Raw genomic sequence first — 18,936 nt, 5'->3', positions numbered from 1 at the left:
GGATCTTTGCCAACCTTTTCTATTGCTGTCAGTGAAGCAACATAGCAACATATGGGTGGATTGCTCACAACAGACTCTCCTGACCCCACTTTTTGTATGTTACCAACAATTCAGACACACAGGTCCAATCTTCCTGATGTAGGCAGTTACATAAATGGGACAAGGTTTGCTTTTTTTCCCCCGTAAATTGAACATCACACAGCATCAAGATCAGATTGTCTCAAGTGTTGCCAAGAACTTGTACTTACATTGGCAAAGAGTTTGCATGGATCGTAATTTGAAGGCTGTTCTATAGACAGAATTCTCAATCCCATTAAGAGCACCTGCAAAGAAAACATGAAGTATGGTGGATAATGTTTATCTCATTGAACATATCCCACATCTTGGGTGGAAATCCGAGGGTTCCCAGAGTCTTATTTTGTATGTGAGACAATTAAGACAGATAGCATGTTATTCTACCTGTAAATGTTAATAAAAGACACGGGACAGTTTCACAGCTCTTTGCCTCACTGCCCCATGACAGATTTCTTGTCTGATAAGACTGGTGGTCATTCTTCACAGCTAACAAAATTTATAATGGCAGAGATTCTCCTCATCCGTTCATTCTGGTAATGCAGTTCAATAAAGCTTTATATGATCTTAAACATGACTTGTTTATTTTAGCCAGCCAAAATTGCCTGCTAAAACTGGCCATTGATGGTACAAAGTTGTGGTCCTCAGAGTTTCTGGCCCAGCCACATCTGCATCACCTGGGGCTTGTTACAAATGCCATCCTAACATAGCTGTAGCATGTTGTCAACACACTGCAGGGGGAGGCACATTAATGTTCAATTGGACAAGACCTTGAAGTAGATGCGATATAGGCTAAAGTTTGAAAACTTCCTGTATGGTTTAGGAGTTCCTTCTGTTTATGTGTTGCTTTCATTGGTTAATGAATAAAGAAACTGCCTTGGCCTAGTTGATAGTGCAGAACTTGGGTAGCCAGGGAAGACAGAACTGAATGCTGGGAGGAGGAAAGGCGGAGTAGGAGAGAGGAAGAAATCCGAGGGAGAGACGCCATGGATCCGTGGGAAACAGATGCTTGGAATTTTACTCGGTAAGCCACTGCTATGTGGCAATACACAGATTAATAGAAATGGGTTAAATTAAGATGTAAGAATTAGCCAATAAGAGGTTAGCTTATGGGCCAAGCAGTGTTTTAATGAATACCATTTCTGTGTGGTTATTTCGGGGTTAAGCTAGCCAGGAGGCAGGGATAAACAAGTGGCCTGGCGCCCCCTGTAACACTTATAAAAAAAGAATTTATTGACAATAAAACAGTTGTCTAAGGTCCAGGGAACTTGAAATTATCTATAGACAATAAGCTCATCTAAAGATCTTAGTATCAGCCACCATGTCTTCCTTTAAAATATATGAATATATGTATAGATTAAAGTTTACAAATAGTTTACAAACAGGAAATAAAATTCCATCTATTATTCTGTGCCAAATCCAGTCAGTAGATACTGGTTTAGTTGAAGACTTTATTGACAAGGTCTGTCAAGGAGACTGATTTTACTTTGTTTGTAACAGTGTAGAAAGTTAAATGGTTGGTCTTGTTAAGTTGGGAGCGTAGCCCCCAGCCCCTGGTCTGGGAGTTGCATTGCTCTGGACTCCAAACCCAGCATGCCAGGGAGGGGTCAGGACCCCTCCCACAGGGTATTTAAGTGTCCTCCTAGAGGAGAAACACGTGGTTTTCGGGTCTGCATGAGCTCCCTGCTGTCCTGTCTCCCTACCATGTGCTCAGCCACCCGAGAGCGTCATCCTTAATAAAACAATGGGCATTTTGATTTGGCTTGATTTGACCTAATTGGATTTTTTTTCCATCGGCACAGCTGTCTTATTCTTATCAGTTCTAATTTCTTGTATTTTATTTATTTATTTATTTCAGATGAGTGGTATATTTTAGTAGGGATATAGAATATTATTGGTGCTTCCTCCTATTTTCAGCAAGGATGTTAAGATATTGTTTAACACATTACCAAATTATTCGTAATGTATTTTATCAAGTTAAATCATTGAAATCTTTTATATTTGTGGTACATCTCAGTTTACAGTAGTATGTCAAGTCTTCAGAAGTCACGTGTGGTTAGAGACCTTGTACTGACAGCTCAGCTTTAGAGAATGTTTGGGAGAGAAGCTATATGGGTAATGATCAGTTCCCCAATTGCTGGTTCTGCACCCTGCATCAGGACTGTTAGCTGAGTGGAGCAGGAGAGTCAGCTATCATTGGTGCTCCAGGTCAATAACATCATGTGCATCACTTAGGTTGCCCGAGCAGAGTGTAGTTAGTGAACAGAAGGCAGGGTTACATAGCAACTTTGAGAGTGAGAAGCAGAATCGGTTAACTAATGAGGAAGAAGAGAAATCCAAGAGGAAACATAACAATGAAAGCCAACGTTAGTGGAGAAATTAACAGCTGAAGGTCAAAGAAGGCTAACTTCAGAAAGCAGAGGCAAGCTATCGGCTTGATATCCACACACCACAAGGACATCAGCTATGAGCTAAGTATCATCTGTTTGTGAGTTTAACTTGGTCCTTGGAGAGTAGTCTCAGGAGAGCCGTGATGGTAGACCTCAGCATGCAAAAAACTGAGTGGAGAGGAAAAATTGAGAATAAACCCCAAAGCAGATGGCTTTTAGATGACCTTTTCAAGACCTATAATCCAAAGGGAAGATGAGAAAGCCAGAATATACACCATATAACATGAAGACTGAATTGCAGAGGCAGGAGAGATTCTAGGATATAAATGTGGGCCAGGGAGGAGGAGCCAGTAAAAAGAGAGACTGGTTGTATGCGCGAAGAAATGAAGGGTCTAGAAAGGATTTGTCATAGCCAAATCCCTTTGTGGAAGCACAAACCCGTGTAACATACCTTCATATTTTTCTACTAAACTCTTACCTCTAGTAGAAGTTCCTGAAACCCTACATGTATTACTGCAACTGTCCTCTGTCCATTGGGAAATGAAGCCCAAATCCACACATATAAGGTGAATACATACCCAATGTGGGTACACAAGTTACCTCCTGAATCTTGGTTCATTGACTCCATGTTCAATGTCTCAAGTCAACAGACTGAGGTTTTCCTCCTGGACTGCAACTTGGAAATGTGGATACGAGCAACAATTACTCCCCTTGTTAGGGTTTGCACCCTGGAAATGAAATCAACACCCAAGAAAAGAGCAGAGAAGTTCTGGGTACACTGCTTGCTGGTGATGACTTCTGAGCACAGCACAGGCTATTGTCATGAGCCATTTCCCCCCTAAAAGTCATTACAGGAACTATCACCCTGGGGAGTCTGCAGAGAACCCCACACCCATAATTATGTTCTATTGACAGAACCTGCCNTTAGCCTCATTCTTCTGTCCTAGCTCTTCCAGGTAGTGCTCCTCCGAGACCCTGGAATAACTGATTGCAGGGTGGGTTACAAACCCCTAGACTAAGTAACCCACCCAATGCAATCGACAGGCTATTCTTTACTTTCAATTTATCATCAATTAACACACACTATCACATAGATTTATAATGTATAACTGTTCTCTCAGTGTAGGAGAGGAAACAAGGCTATGTCTAGGCAAGCCACTCTACCACTGGCGTACATCCCCAGACCTACTTTGTGGAATAAGTTGTTTTAAAATATGTAAAACTGTGGGTCAGTTACACAGTTCTAACCAGTAAAATGCTTTGTCTCACACAATTATACCTTGTTGGTGGTTAGAAGAGTTAAGATACCCACTTAAAAATTGTCAAGAATGCAATGTATTTTAATCACATTGTCATCTCACTATAAAACAGTTCTCTCCATGGAGTCACCAATGACACAAAGTAAGGCCTCTTTGAACAAAACTTTCTGTTGTAGTGGATACAGCTACCATTGATGGAGAGAGGTTGGAGAGGAGCGGGGATCAGCTTTGCTGAGTATCCCATCCTCCGTTCCTCAAGAGGAAGACTAAAATAGAAAGTTACAATGATGGTGGTACCTGTTCTTGTCTGAGAGCTACTGTTTTCTTCATGAATGGGGAGGAGTTCAATGGTAGGGTGTGCTACCTTTTTTCTCTCAACTTGGCACAAACAAAAGTCATCTGGAAAGAGAAAACCTCAACTGATAAAAACGGAGTCAAGTCTGTAGGGCATTGTCTTGACTAAGGACGGAGTGTCAAGGCTCATCCTTCTAGGAATCTTCCCTCTGGGAAGGTGTTCCTGGGTTGTACACAAAGGCGAGCTGAGCAAACAGGGTGCCCCTTAAGCCTGTAAGAGCTTTCCTCCAGAGCTTCTGCTACAGCCCTTGCCCTGAAGTTCCATCATTAGTGACTTTAAGCTGTAACATGAAATAAACCCTTTCCTTTTGCAAGTTGCTTTTGATCATGGTGTTTATCACAACAATAGAAAGCAAGCTAAGACCAAGATGATAAATTTTCTGAATCCCCATTTATAGGAAATCTGCTGCCGCCAATGTAATAAGCCAATCAAACCAAATTATTAAATCCATGTTGAATGAACAGAGCAAAGCAACTCCCGGGTGACCTTTGGGAGGGAGGGCAGGAGAGGAATCATGTGGTCAATATGGCTACCAGGTCTTAAGTAGCCTATAAGTATTATCTTGAGCAGCCCCAAGGAGGGGCCAACTTTTGGCGGGCTTTCTTGGGACAGAGTTTTGAAAAGGGCAGCTCCAGGGGACTTGTCCCTGCTTGGTGCATTGAGGGTGGGGTTTGGAACGGGAGGAGTTAGACCTGACTCTGGAATGGGGCCCCAAGCTGGAGATCCCAAACATTGGGTGTGAAAATTTCAGGAATAATGAAGTTATTAATTAGAATTATCAGCAAGAGAGGAAACAAATTGTAAAATTTGGGAAGAGCTGTGCTTGTTGTTTGTATTTTGAGCAACTTGCACATCGAGTGTTTTCTGTGATGGCAAATTCCAGCTAAATACTTTATAACCATAATGTTCCTTCTGGATCAAAAGTTTTGCATACAGCTAAGCTCTGAGATCAAGACGGACATACTATTTATTTAAGGAGGAGATGGACTTGAAAATACAACTAACATCAAAGATGTAAGACACTGAGACTAAGTGGGTTACCGTGCAGGGGGATATTTTGTGGTTAGAAACACAGCCGGCCCTTCAGTCTTTGCTAAGTGAACCCCCAAAAGGAATGAAGTAAGAGCAGTTCAATGGATTTCACTGACTCAGGCACACGTAGCGGGGGAGTTATAGCAACATTCTTTGTTCTGTCTGTTGTTCAGGCAGCAATTGTAGAATCTAAAGTGTGAAATGGTAGCGTTTTCTCAGTCTTCCTGTGTGTGTTTCAAAGACCAAGCTCTACTAATTCTTTAGGAGAGAGTTAATACCTCTTTGAATTTAAGAAGTTCATTAAATCCACTCTACTGAGGCCCTAGTGCAACAGAATTTAACAAGCTTGCTTCCTGGTGAGTGCAAAGCCAAAGTTAGCACTGCCAAGAAAGAAAAGAAGAGAGAAAGATTTATTGCTGGCAGCAGGTAAAGATCATGGGAATTATTTTCAAATAATGTTTTCCTTGAATAAAGAAAGCACAGACTTTTATTTGGGAAGGGCAGAATATCTATATTCATATCTATATCTGTATCTATCTCTATGCAGTTGAAGGACAGCCACAGCTTTGAACATGTCAAAAGGTACAATACTAACACGTTTGCTTTAAAGCCACCAGTCTAGAAGCCAAGATGGCAGGGACATTTGGGGGCATGCTTAGCCCAAGACATTAAGCATTCTTGAAAGGTCAAAAATATAGACCCTTCTGGGCGTGCTTATCTTGTGTAATAAAGTTGGCAGTCAGTACTCCCTCTATTTCACCATAAAATTTCATTTCATGATCCAGAAGGTCCTGTGGAAAGTTTGAGGGAAGAGTGTTATCAATAGCCTCACTCCGCTCAAACCCTGTTTGCAGCAGTTGTGCCTGGCCTGGCAGTATCAGCCCCTGAAGCCATGGCAGCACATCTGTGTGCCTGGTAGGACAGTATCAGCCCCTGAAGCCATGGCGGCACATCTGTGTGCCTGGTAGGACAGTATCAGCCCCTGAAGCCATGGCGGCACAACTGTGTGCCTGGCTGGACAGTATCAGCCACTGAATCCATGGTAGCACAACTGTTAAGGGTAGCAATTGTTTTCTGATAAAATGCCTGTTTTTTCCTCCACAGGAGGAAATTCATATTTGCTATTGTGAATTCAGCTGAAACCCCCATGATTGGGAGGTTCAGCAAGGCAATGCTGAGCCAAACCATCCACTTTTGCAAAAGTTAGAGCACCACAAGTCCCACCCTGAATTTAGCAGCTGGCCAACTACATCTGAAGCTCCCACATCTTCAGGTTCAATAGGCGATGGATCAAAATAGTCATAAAACTGCACCTATACAGAACACAGACTTTTTCTTTAATCCACAAATAATACAGAATAAGTACTATTTCCATGGAATTTATACTTTATTAGGTATTATAAATAATGCAAGGGTGATTTTCAGTATGGGTCAGATATACACAGGTATGTGCAAGTACCATGACATTTTACGTGAGGAATTCAATCATTTGCAGATCTGGATCTCTGGTGTCTTAGAATTAATTCTTCATAAATACCAAAGAACTTTCAATTGTGTATTGGTTCAATAAGCAATACATGATCATGTGTCAAAGACTCCTACATAAAATAGATACTGGGGTCTGCCTAAAGATTGTCTTCCAAGTAAGAGTTGGCGCCTCAAACTCCTTCATATCTGGTCTATGCAAACGTATTACAGAACCCCAGCCCTAGGTCTTTAGGGAGTCAGTGTTTCTTTGTGCTCTAAAAACGCTTACTTTTCAGACATTAGAGAGTGGGAGAAATCAGAGGCATCTTAGCCTCTCTCTGCAGAACAACACACTGAGACAGGCACAGAGGAGCAGAAGTAATTTATAAAAGTGTGATATCTGGCATGTTTATTATAATATGATAATTTATAAAAGTGTGATATCTGGCAAGTTTTGATCCTCTGCAAATAGACGGGTTTCTGCACCCTGGTTTCTCTTGACTGCATCAAGAGGACACAGAGAATCAGCAAACCCGGGGCCTTGAGTCCCTAGCTGCATCTCCTGTTGAAGGACATACATGGAGCGGCACAGCCATCTGGCCCGTCACGTCTGTCAGGTGATGCGTTGCTGTCTGATAAAGCTACGCAGCATGACGTGGCCACGCTGTGATAAAATGCGCCGTGCAGAACGTGTAAGTATTCCAGGCGACCTGCTTCCAGCCTCATCTCCTCAGGGCATTATTTTCTGATAATGGGGGCAAACTCAAGAAAAAGAGGAATTGCTGGATGTCTCAGGCCTCAAGCTATGAACAAGCAGTTTTAGACGATTTAAGCAGTAACAACGCATGCTGTTTGTATTCCTGTTCATAGAAGCAGTTTGGGAAACAATTTCTGGTTTTAAACCACCCTTATTCTGCTCAGTCACATGATTATGTTTATTCTACATGGATACCAAGGTGAATATGATAATATCTCTTTCAATTTCCCATCATTAGCTTGATATCCAGCCATTCACACAGTAAGCCAGTAGTCGTCAAAACGTGGCCCAGGAAATCCCCACTGGTGTTGGCTAGGAGCTTGCCAACAGTGAACATCCTGCCCCAGAAACATTGCACCACAAACTTTGTAGACAGAAGCCAACATCTACCAAGCCCCATGGACGCACACTGAAGGGAGAAACACTGCATTGGGGCGAGAATTAGAAGTGTACACATGTTATCTGCTGCTTGGTGCATAGCATATTGGTAGGAGGGCTCAGACTGGAAACATTTATATTTTTGATTTCAATAAATAATATGAGATCATACGATTTAAAACCAAACAATTAAAGTTAACAGTCTATATTTAATAAGGAAATAAAGTTGCAAATAAATTCACAACAGAAAAGGCCCTTGACAACTCTGGGGCTTATCTTGGAATGTAAAGACGCTGGAATGGGGGTAGTAATCCCCCATATCGTTCTACCAAATATCTGTTTAGTGACAGCTGGGAATCTTTCTCTCACTTTTGGGTCCATGTTGGACTGCAAACTTAGCTTGATAATAAAGCATATACAGAGATGTCACTTTAATAACAGGACACAAGTATTTGTGACAAGAATACTAATTTAAAATATAATTATGTTGATGCTAAATTTTTATTAAATTATTCCTGGCATTTTAGGGATGAAAGATAAAATATTCTTCTACACGGTAATGGATTTTTGTTTAGAAGAGAGATGATGATTTCAGTCACCCAATAAATTACTTTTCACCCCCAAGTTTGCCTGATCCCCACTCTGTGACTCAGAAGTCTAAAACCACACCCGTGTCTGCAGTCTGGATTGAAAAACCTAATGGTAAATGCTCACCTTGCTTTCTAGGGTCCATCCCTTCGATTTCCTGGGGTGGTGGGACAGATGGCAGGACAGTCCTTGTAACTAGAAATGAAGCAGCGTTTCTGTGGAAGGTTTCCCAGCAGAAGGATGATGGATGAGGGACAGCCAACAGACCATTCACCTGTAGAGCGGTGAGCACAGCTGTTCAGGGAGACCACCACATCCCTTGGGGGGAAGGGATGAAAACAAGGAGCCCTGGGATAGAGATTCCTTTCTCAGAAAATTGGGAAAAGTTTGATTAGGTTAATACTTAAAATATGTGACAATTTCATTTTAAGAGTAGACTGAATTATCATTGGAAAAATATTAATTTTACTTGAATGTTAAAGGCCAAATGTGAAGCCCTTAGTTGTTTAAATTCTAATAAAAACCATATCAAATAATTCTATACATATAATTTTCAACAAATACTATCCATGGATCATATATATATATATGTATACATACATATACATATGTCTCTTTATAGATTTCAGCCTATACTTCAGTTTAGAAAAGTCAGTGAATTAGCTCCCTGGTTGATAGTTTAATGTTATTATTCAACAAAGAGGCTGCTATGCTTAGGCTAGAGAGATGGCTTGGCATTTCAGAGCATTTGTTGCTCTTACAGAGAATCTGGGTTTGGTTCCAAGCCTCCATATGGTGGTCCATAGCCATCTGGAACTCCAGAGTCAGGAGATTCAGCACCCTCTTCTGACCTCTGTGAGCACCAGGCATGCACATGGTGCACATACATGCATACAGGTGAAATGCTCACACACATCAAATAAAATGAACAAATCTAAAAAGAATTTTAAAAAGGAATGCTATGCTTATAAGAAAAATTTATACAGTTCTAATAAATGATCTATTTGTTAACTTGAGTAGTAGAAGATTTTAAAAAGGTTAAATGACAATTAAATTTAAATAATATTTTCTTCTCCTCCAGTAAATGAATGATGTAAAGTAAAAAAAAATAATTTGACAGATAAATATAATTTTAAATAAAAATTACTTCAGAGACTGATTCCATTTTTTTCTTTAAAAATGGTAGTGAGATGGGGATGCAGTTCAATTGGTAGAGTACTTGTTTAGCATGAAACTGTGGGTTTGATCACAGCCCATAGAAAGTAGGTATAGTGACGCGTGGCCATAGTTGGGAGGTGAGTTCAGTGGGAGTAGAACAGCCTACTCTATATGATACTCTGCCTTAAGTTTTTTAAAAAATTAAATGAAACAAAATAATGGCAATAGTGGCAACCTGAGAGGTGACAAGACCTAGGATGTTTCTGAATATGTCAAGGTGTCTGTTTGGGAAGACACAGCAAGAAATATGCTAAGCACTCTGCTCCCTGTAGCAGCCTCCCACATATGCCCTCTGGAACCCTGGGGGTATGAAAAGGTAGCCTTCCATCCAGTCTGAATGGCTGGAGATGCACAGTCAACAGCCCCTTACCTGTCTCAGTTTCCTTCTCTGTAGCTATGACCCCACAACTGTGGGAGTAGGGAAGGCTGAGGGGTAGCAGATTCCCAGGTATGGCATTCTCACGTTGGGTTGATTTCTCCTTCTGACTGCCCAGCAGCTTCAGGCACAACAGTGGTAGTTGAACTTGCACTGTTTTTTTTTTTAAGAGCTCTAAGAAGTACATTCATTAGTAATAAAGATTCTGAATAATTCAAGGTCGCTCATTCGTCTCTGTTTCAAAGGGTCATTTCCATATTAGTTTCAGGTAACAAGGAGGAAAGGAAAGTATCTCCTAGAGCTGTAGGGAACATAGAACTTCTGAAACAATATCAAGGACTCCAAGTTCCAGTGATGGCAACTTGCAAACCAACCCCAGAAAAAGAATTACACAGGAATGGAATCAAACTCATTTTATTAATTCTTTGGTAAATGCAAAGGTGTGCTTATACATTTTTTAAAAAACCCTAAATATAATCCCAATCATCAGAAGGAGAGTAATAATTTTTGATGAATTCACACTTCCTCCTAAGTTAGAAATATAACTGTGTTTTATTTCTAAAGAATTCCAGACTTAAAACTTAGCTGTTTTAACTTTGTTAGGATCTTTAAAAAGTCTCATTATATAAACCAAATGTATTTAAACTTTACAGTAAAGAATATTCAGGATGTTGAACAGCTAGGGAATCAATTGTCACTTATTAAAAAAAAAATCTGAAGTCGACCAGATGGCTCAGTGGGTAGCCGTACTTTGTACCAAGCTTGAAGATCTCAGTTTAATCCTAGAAACTACATGGAGAGAGGGGAGAACCAATTTCTACAAATTGTCCTTTATCTTCTATATATACACATACACACTCATATAATACACACGCCACACATAGAGACACACACACACACACACGAGGGGGTATGGAGACAGAAAGACACAGAGAAGAATAAATAAAACATATTTTCAAAATTAAATGAACAATCCACTCGAACTCAAAGCACAGGCATGTTAGTGCACGTGCAGGCATGTAGTAGCCGGGGAGGCAGAATAGCTGAGAGTTCATGCTCAACTATGACGGGAGGGCAACGCAATCGCTCTAGAACATCCTAGAATCAAGATCACTTTGAAGTGAATATGAAGCCAAGGAGAAGCAGTTTACTCTTTCCTTCTTTGAAAGGCATTCTATTTTTAAAAAATGGAAAATGAAAAATGATGGGGGCAAGGATGGGATCAAGTGGGGATGGGAAAATGTCATCATTTTTCTGTGTCTACATAAACCACATTGATTTCCTGTGAACAGGTAAGACAAAAATTCAGGAAGAAAGCAAATCTATTTGGCATTAAAGCTCTACCTGGCTGAGTGCAGTGGACTTGGAGTTGAAACCTTATTTAGTTTTGTACATTATATCTGCTTCGGGCCAATATAGTTCCCGGTAATGGCAACGGGAAATGTCTGAAATGTTCAGATCTGGACAGATAGATACCATGGACTGATTCTGTCAATCAAGAATCTGTACCCATAAAAAGAGCTGTATAAAATCCTAAATCAAACATACCAAAATTAGATAATTTTTAGACACTGAAGATGTACTGAAAGTAATTTTGGTGAATTGACCAATTGACTATCAATAGCCTTAAACTTGGCCAAACTTCTGGACTCATTGACATTTGATTAGTGGAAATTTATAGCTTTCTATTGCAAACCCTGGCTTAAGCCCAAAGTCACATTAAGGGCTTCTCTTTCCTTCTAGTCCCTTCTTACCCATCCTCTCTTTCCCCTTCTCTTTTTGTAAGTGTTTTAGGTTGTGAATCAAGTCCAGTTGCCATTTTACATTGTAAGCAACTGGCAAGGTATCTTTGCTAACATGGCAGTTTCTGAAAATGCTGATTGGTAACCAAGTCTGTGTCTGGAACAGCTTCAGGAAGCAAGCAGGTAGGAAGGGTCAGGCTTCCTCTTCTACCACGACCTTCCCTGGGTTGGCTGTAAGGACTCCAGGCCAGCCAGAATCTCATGAGGCGATGGCTCCTCTAGGCACAAAGGACCTTACTCACACTCTGTTTAGTACATAAATATAAAGAACGTGACTGGAGAGAGAGAGAGAGAGAGAGCAAACAGGGGCTTGGTATGTTATATTTGAATCTACATAGGCAGTCCTACATGTAAATCAAGAATACTTTATGAATACATTTGTGTATGTTGAATCCTTTCAGAGAAGAAGTTAAGCTGTTAACACCAATGTAAGAAAATAAAAACCATCACCAAGGATGGTGCATTAAAAGAACTAAAAATATCACGTTCTGAGACCACATGACTGTGTGCTTCAAGGATTTGCTGCTTTCAAAACAAAAGATTCTTATAATATGTGAATATAATTAGAAGACACATCTGATGGGGGAGAGTCTTCTGTTTTGTGTTAATTTCATTGGTTAAATAAAGAGACTGCATTGGCCCTTTAATAAGACATAAAATTAGGTAGGCAGGGTAAACAGAACAGAATGCTGGGAGAAAGAAGCTGAGTCAAGAGAGTCGCCATGATTCTTCCACTCCAGACAGACACAGGTTACGATCTTTTCTGGTATGCCAGCTCGTGGGCTACACAGATTATTAGAAATGGGTTAGATCAATATGTAAGAGCTAGCCAATAAGAGGCTGGAACTAATGGGCCAGGCAGTGTTCAAAAGAATACAGTTTCCATGTAATTATTTTGGGTAAAGCTAGCCGGGTGGCAGGATGCAGCCCGCTGCTCTTACAACACACACCAGCTTATCAAATTCATTTTATGAAACAAGTAAAAATTTTATAATGAAATAAAGGATTTATGATTCTCTCTGTCCCTTTTTTTCTGTCTCTTTCCATTCATTCATTCATACACATGCTCACAAAATGTTTATGGGCCAATATTATTTACAAGCCTTTAAGAGAAAATTCTAAAGAAGCTATAAATCATGTGTTAAAAGACTACTCTACCAAGTAGCTTTAATTCTATGGATACAAACAAGGATGACTGATATTTTGGAACTGATACCATATTAGTAAGTTCAAAAAGAGAAGTCTGGTAATCTTGGCAGATATTATACAGGTATTTAGTATAAATATTATTTTTATAAATTAGTCAGATTTAAATGACACAATTCTATAACTTGATGGACAACACAATTTTCCCTTTCCTTTCCTTTCCTTTCCTTTCCTTTCCTTTCCTTTCCTTTCCTTTCCTTTCCTTTCCTTTCCTTTCCTTTCCTTCCTTCCTCCCTTCCCTTCCCTTCCCTTCCCTTCCCTTCCCTTCCCTTCCCTTCCCTTCCTTCCCTTTCCTTTTTTTTTCTTCTCTTGAGACAGTGTTTCTCTGTGTAACAATCCTGGCTGTCTGATAACTCACTTTGTACACCAGGCTGGCCTCCATCTCACAGAGAACTACCTGCCTCTGCCTTCTGAGTGCTGGAATTAAAGGCGTGTGCCACTACCACCCAGCTCACTCAACACAACGTTTTTAGGCATATAAACATTGAGAAACAGATAAATTGAGCTAATATGTTTCCTCACATAACTATTATTTTGTGGCAACAAAAACTCTACCCTCTTAGTGATGTCATTCTTAAAACACATTATTATAATCTCTATGCGGTTATGACCTACTGTGCCATAGGTTCCTTAGACTTGACTTTTCCTGTCTGGCTGGAATTGTGTGGCCCTGAACTAACATCTCCACAACCCTACTGTCTACTTGAGTTCAACAGAAATCTACATATAAATGAGATTACACAGTATTTGACTTTATGCGCCTGGCTTTACGTTATATAACGCGATGTTCTGTAGGTTCCCCAACATTTGCATTGTTACTCATGAACCCTTGACTACACGGAAGTACAGACATGTCTTTTCCGTGTTGTTTCCTTTCCTTTGCATGTGTTCTCATTAGTGACAGCATTGACTCACGTAGTTGTTTCATTTCAAAATGTTTACATTTTTATGTGCATGCACATGTGTGTGTGTGCATGTGCAGGCATATGTGTGTGGTGGGATGTAGGTGTACACACGCATCTGTGCACAAGCGGTGGCCCCAGGTTGATGTTGGGAACCATCCTCCACCACTCTTGTTTGCCTCATTCATTGAGGCAGGATGTCTCAATCAAGCCCAGAGCTCACTGATATGGGTCGTTTTGCTAGCCAGTTTGCTCCGGGAATCTCTTGTCACCATGGCCACCCAACATTTATGAGAGATTCTTGTGATGTAAACTTGACAGTCCTTATGCTTAAGTGGCAAGTGCTGTTACCACTGAGCCACATCCCCAGCCCCTATTTTTATTTTTGTTTTTGAGCAAGCTCCATGTGGGTTTTAATAATGGCTGTCCTAATTTATATTGTTATCCACAGCGTAAAATGGTTTCTTTTCTCTATATCCCCACAGAGGCTTATTTGTCTCTTATTTTGGTTAATGGTCGTCTCAAGAGGTGTGAGGCCACAGAGGAATGAGGAAGAAAGAAATCGTGCTGTCCAGTCAATTGTGAGTTTTCTGGCTCTGCTGCAGCCCTGCTGGAGTATTGTGTGTGACGTGGGTTTCATCACCAGCACTCAATGCCATGTTGTATCTAAGTCATTCACATAGTCATTTAAAACTGTGTATACAGATAATTAGTATTTTAAAATTGATTTTAAGCATACAACGTAGAAAACTCCATTAAGACATTTTCGCACATATCTATTGCTGCGTTGTGTTCTTCTTTGCCGTCATACTCTTCCTCCGTTTCCCTCACCCTTTCACTTCCATCTTGCCTGCCAGTCCCCTCCCTCCTGTCTAAGGTCCTGTCCTCTGCTTTCTTGTCATTGTGTTAGCTGCTTCTCCCTCCCTTTTATGTAGGAGCTCTCCCTCCCATCTCATGGCCTCCTTTCTATCTTCATAACCTACACGTATACTCAAATCTAGATTCCACACACGAGGGAGAACATGAAGTGTTTGTCTCACTAATTCTCGCTTGTTTTGCTACACATAATGATTTCCGGTTCCACTTCCTTTCCTGCAAATGTCATGGTTTTAATTTTCATTGTTGTTTAATAGACTCCACTGCATATATAAACTAAATAGTCTTTATTCATTCACAGACCCCTGGACCAGTTCCTTACTTTGGTTATTGTGAACTGGGCTGCAGTCAACAGGGATTTGTGAGAATCTCCCAGGTATGTTGACTTCAGAGTTCTTAGGGAAAATAGCCAGGAGGAATTTAACAGAGCCACAGAGTAGCTCTGTGTTTAGTTGACCCCCTGCCCCAGGGAATTCCACCGCGATATCCGCAGTGGATGAACTGATTTACACGTCTACCGGCAGTGTGTAAGGTTCCTCTTTCCCTGCTTCCTCCCCGCATTTGTTGTTTGTAATGGTTGCCATTCTGGCTAGAAAAGATGGAATCTCAATGTAGTTCCACTTTGCATTTCTTTGAGGCATTTCTGGTGATGCTGAACATTTTTTAAATGTATATGGCCCATTTAAAATACTTCATATTTTAAGAACTGTTCTTTTCATTAGACCACTCACTTATTGGGTTGCTTGGCTTTATTGATATTTAGGTTTTTGAGTTCTTTGTTTTTAATATTAACCCTCTCTCAGGTAGTGGAGATTTTCCCCTGTTCTGTGGGCTATTTCTTTACTAAATAATTGTTTCTTTGTTGTTTAGAAACTTTGGAATTTCATGCAACACCACTTGTCAATTCTAGATTTTTCTTGAGCTATCAGAAAGTTCTTGCTCATGCTTATTGCAAAGTTTTTCTCACCCAATAAGCCTCTCTGCCAACACAATAATCCAAATCAGATCAAATCAAACCGAATTAGAAAAAGCCCAGGTTTAATGGATACCAGTGCTCTGGGTGGATCTCTGGGAAAACACGGGGGGGGGGGGGTGGAGAACTGGGAAGACCACGTGTTCATTCTCTGGGGGGCAGTTTAAACAGTCTGTGGGAGTGGTCATGACCCTCTCTGGGAAGGGGTTGCCATTTGGCAGGCTTTTTTGGAGGGAGGTGGAGTTTGGACTGTGGCAACTCCCAGGGGAAGGGGCTTGAAATGGAATTTTCCACTCAAGCATTTCAAAATGGATGTCAAGGGCTGGGGTGAAGCCCCACCCAAACATTCCAGGCTCTTTGGATAAGGATGTTAGGGGCTGAGGTCATGCTTCCAACCAAACACTTATATCTTGTAGTGTTTCCCTTGAACAATTTCAGAGTTCATGTCTCACATTAAGGCCTTTAACTTCTTTTGAATTACCATATGTATGTATGGGTATCAATTTTCCTGATAGCATTTCTTGAAGAAGCTGTCTTTTCCCCAGTGTATGTTTTTGATATCTTTGAAAAGTCAGGTACCTGTGACTTTGTGGTTTTATTCTTGGGTCCTCTACTCTTGTAGAGTAGAAGTGACTTCCAGCCCCCAAACTGTGGTGAGTTTTTGAGGCTAAAGGTTAAAATTATTCAGTGATGGCTCTGGTGAGGATCTTCTCAGCTGTATCATACGGCAGATGGCACTAGGATGGGAGGAACATGCTGGAAGGAGGCATTACTTGGTCAGGCAGGAAGCCACACTAGATCAAAAATCTTGTTCTTTTTTGTAATTATTTGAGAGCCCTATAGACCTACCTTAATCTTTTCTGAGGGCAGTGATTTCAATGGATCCATCATCTAGGATCCCCATCTGGGACCCACCATCTGGGGTACACCATCTGGGATCCCCATCTGGGAGCCCCATCTGGGATCCACCATCTGGGATCCCCATCTGGGATCCCCATCTGGGGTCCACCATCTGGGATCCCCATCTGGGATCCCCATCTGGGGTCCACCATCTGGGATCCCCATCTGGGGTCCACCATCTGGGAGCCCCATCTGGGATCCACCATCTGGGAGCCCCATCTGGGATCCACCATCTGGGATCCACCACTTGAAACTCTCACCAATTATTAACACTGCCACCCAGGGAACAGACAAAGCTTTGAAGGATAAACCACATCAAGTCCACAGTGTGGTGGTTTGAGGATAAACCACGTCAAATGCACAGTGTGGTGCTTTGAAGGCTCATCTGTCTGAATACCTGCTCCACAGCTGCTGGAACTCTCTAGGAAGGATCGAAGGGGTGGCTTTGTTGAAGCAGTTGTATCACTGGGGTGCACTTTGAGGCTTAAAAATCCCACACTCTTCCTAGTTAGCCTGTCTCTCTGCCTCATGCTTGTGGAATCAGACACTGTTCAGTAGCTGCCTGCCTCCCTGTTTCCACACTCTTTATTGTTATGGTCATGCACTCACCTTCCGAACTGTAAGCCCCAAAGAATTGCTTTCTTCTATAAGTGGCTTTTGTCATAGCGTCTTATCGCAGCAATAGAAAAGTAGCCAGGAAACACAGCAAATATTAAGAACTCATTATAAGATTTTTTCAAAAACAGATGTAATCTTGAGTGTGTACAAAAGTTGATTTTGTAGCACTGTTGGAGTGGGACTGATGTATATTGTTCTTGACTAGGATGCATAGACTTCGTGGCCTCCTTTCCAGATATAGGTAGCATACTTACAGGAAGAGAGGAGTCTAAGCGCATTACTCAACCCCATGGCTTGTGGCATCTTTAGTAAAGACCATGCATCTCTGTACCAGCAAAGTGAGAGGCTTGTGATTAGATATCTCCCTGGGTTCCTAAATTCTGCCCGGAAAAAAGTTAATGAGAGGGGCAGAACAGATGCTCACATTGGGAGGTTACTAGTTTGCAGCCAACAGCTCAGCTGCAAGCTTGGGTAACCTTTCTGTGTCCTCTGCAACCCGAGACGCATGCAGCTCTGGGCCAGGGCCATCTCAGAGATAAAGATGTTCACTATAAGGCCAGAAACTGAGCAAGTAGGTAGATATATATGACCTTACTTCACTTGTATCTTGTGAAGGCTCACAAGTCTCATCTCCATTAAATAAAAAGTGTTATTAAGCCAGAAGACTGTTAAACCTAAAGAGACCCCAACAACACAGATTTGTGGGTCCCCAGAAAGAAAAGACGTCATATAAAAAGTGGCAAGGAGCTGAGGTGCCATCAGGTCATGAAGACTGGGGAGAGGCTGATGGCATTAGGATTTCTCAGATCAGTTAAGAATTCGGTGGTCAGAACATGAAATCCAGACAGAAGGATCTGGAGCACAGGTGTGTGTGAAATGAATTCAAGGACTGGCTGGTTTAGTTGACTGTCCAGTCAGCCTGGGACAGTGGTTGTCAAAGTGTGGTCCTTAGAGCTACAGCAGCACCTGGAAATATGTGAAAATGCAGATTCTCAGGCTCCACCTGGAGCCACTGGATGTCATAAATTCAGGTCTTTGTTCATCTGTCCATGGTTGAGACAAGGTCTCATGGAGCCAGGCTGGCTTTGAACTTGCAATGTAGCTGAGCTTTGACCCTAAATTCCTGATTTTCCTGCCTCTACTTCTGAAGTTCTGGGATTACAAGTGTGTGCCACCATGCCTAGCTAGGAATCTGTTTTAACTGATGGGCTCAATTGGCACTAATGGAAAGCAAAACAACAATTACTGGTAGAGGATTGATGTATCTTGATGCATTTTCTGTCTGGGTCTGGGGAAATTATTAAGAATGTGAGACAACTCAGATTTTAAGCCTGGTTGAGTGGGAAAAGTGATTTGTTTATTTAAATACATTTTTAAAAATTCCTCTAAATCACACACTTGGAAGCTCTTTATCAAGTTATATAGATCTTTACGGAAGTTATTGATAAGTAATAGAAATCCCCAGCTAAGAGGAGTTTAAGTCGCAGAGTTCAGTATTTCACCAAAGTTTAGAACTGACCTTGGGTTGGCTGAGAGGTGCTTGAAGCTCACCATGGCCAGGATTTTCCTACATTTTGCATTGCTTATTATCACCTTATTATTCTAGTGATGTTTCTCTCCTTGTGTCCACAAATAGCTGCCGATAATGAAGGCATTGCATCTTGATAGAATAGCCTTTTTGGAAAGAAATACAAAACTCCCCCCACTCCATCTTGCCTGGATGTCCAGAAGATGCTCCTTATACAGCATTGTTTAAACCTGAATCAT

At 41.2% G+C, this 18,936-nt stretch overlaps 1 protein-coding gene across 1 annotated transcript in view; it reads right to left on the bottom strand.

Moving 5' to 3' along the window:
• Dytn (dystrotelin) overlaps nt 1–8,443 on the bottom strand; it is a 50,486-nt gene extending 42,043 nt beyond the window's left edge. The window contains exons 1-2 of the mRNA XM_050154257.1: nt 8,425–8,443; nt 249–323 (exon numbers count right to left, since the gene is read on the bottom strand). Of these exons, the coding sequence (XP_050010214.1) occupies nt 249–323; nt 8,425–8,443 (94 nt within the window). The remainder of the gene's footprint in view (nt 1–248; nt 324–8,424) is intronic.
• Between the last annotated feature and the right edge of the window lie 10,493 nt (nt 8,444–18,936).

Source organism: Alexandromys fortis, unplaced genomic scaffold, assembly GCF_014885135.2.
Source record: "Alexandromys fortis isolate MF-2015 unplaced genomic scaffold, M_Fortis_MF-2015_v1.1 scaffold_40, whole genome shotgun sequence".
NCBI classification, from domain to species: Eukaryota; Metazoa; Chordata; class Mammalia; order Rodentia; family Cricetidae; genus Alexandromys; species Alexandromys fortis.
The sequence above is the reverse complement of the archived record's forward strand: the minus strand, read 5'-3'. Positions and strand labels throughout refer to the sequence as shown.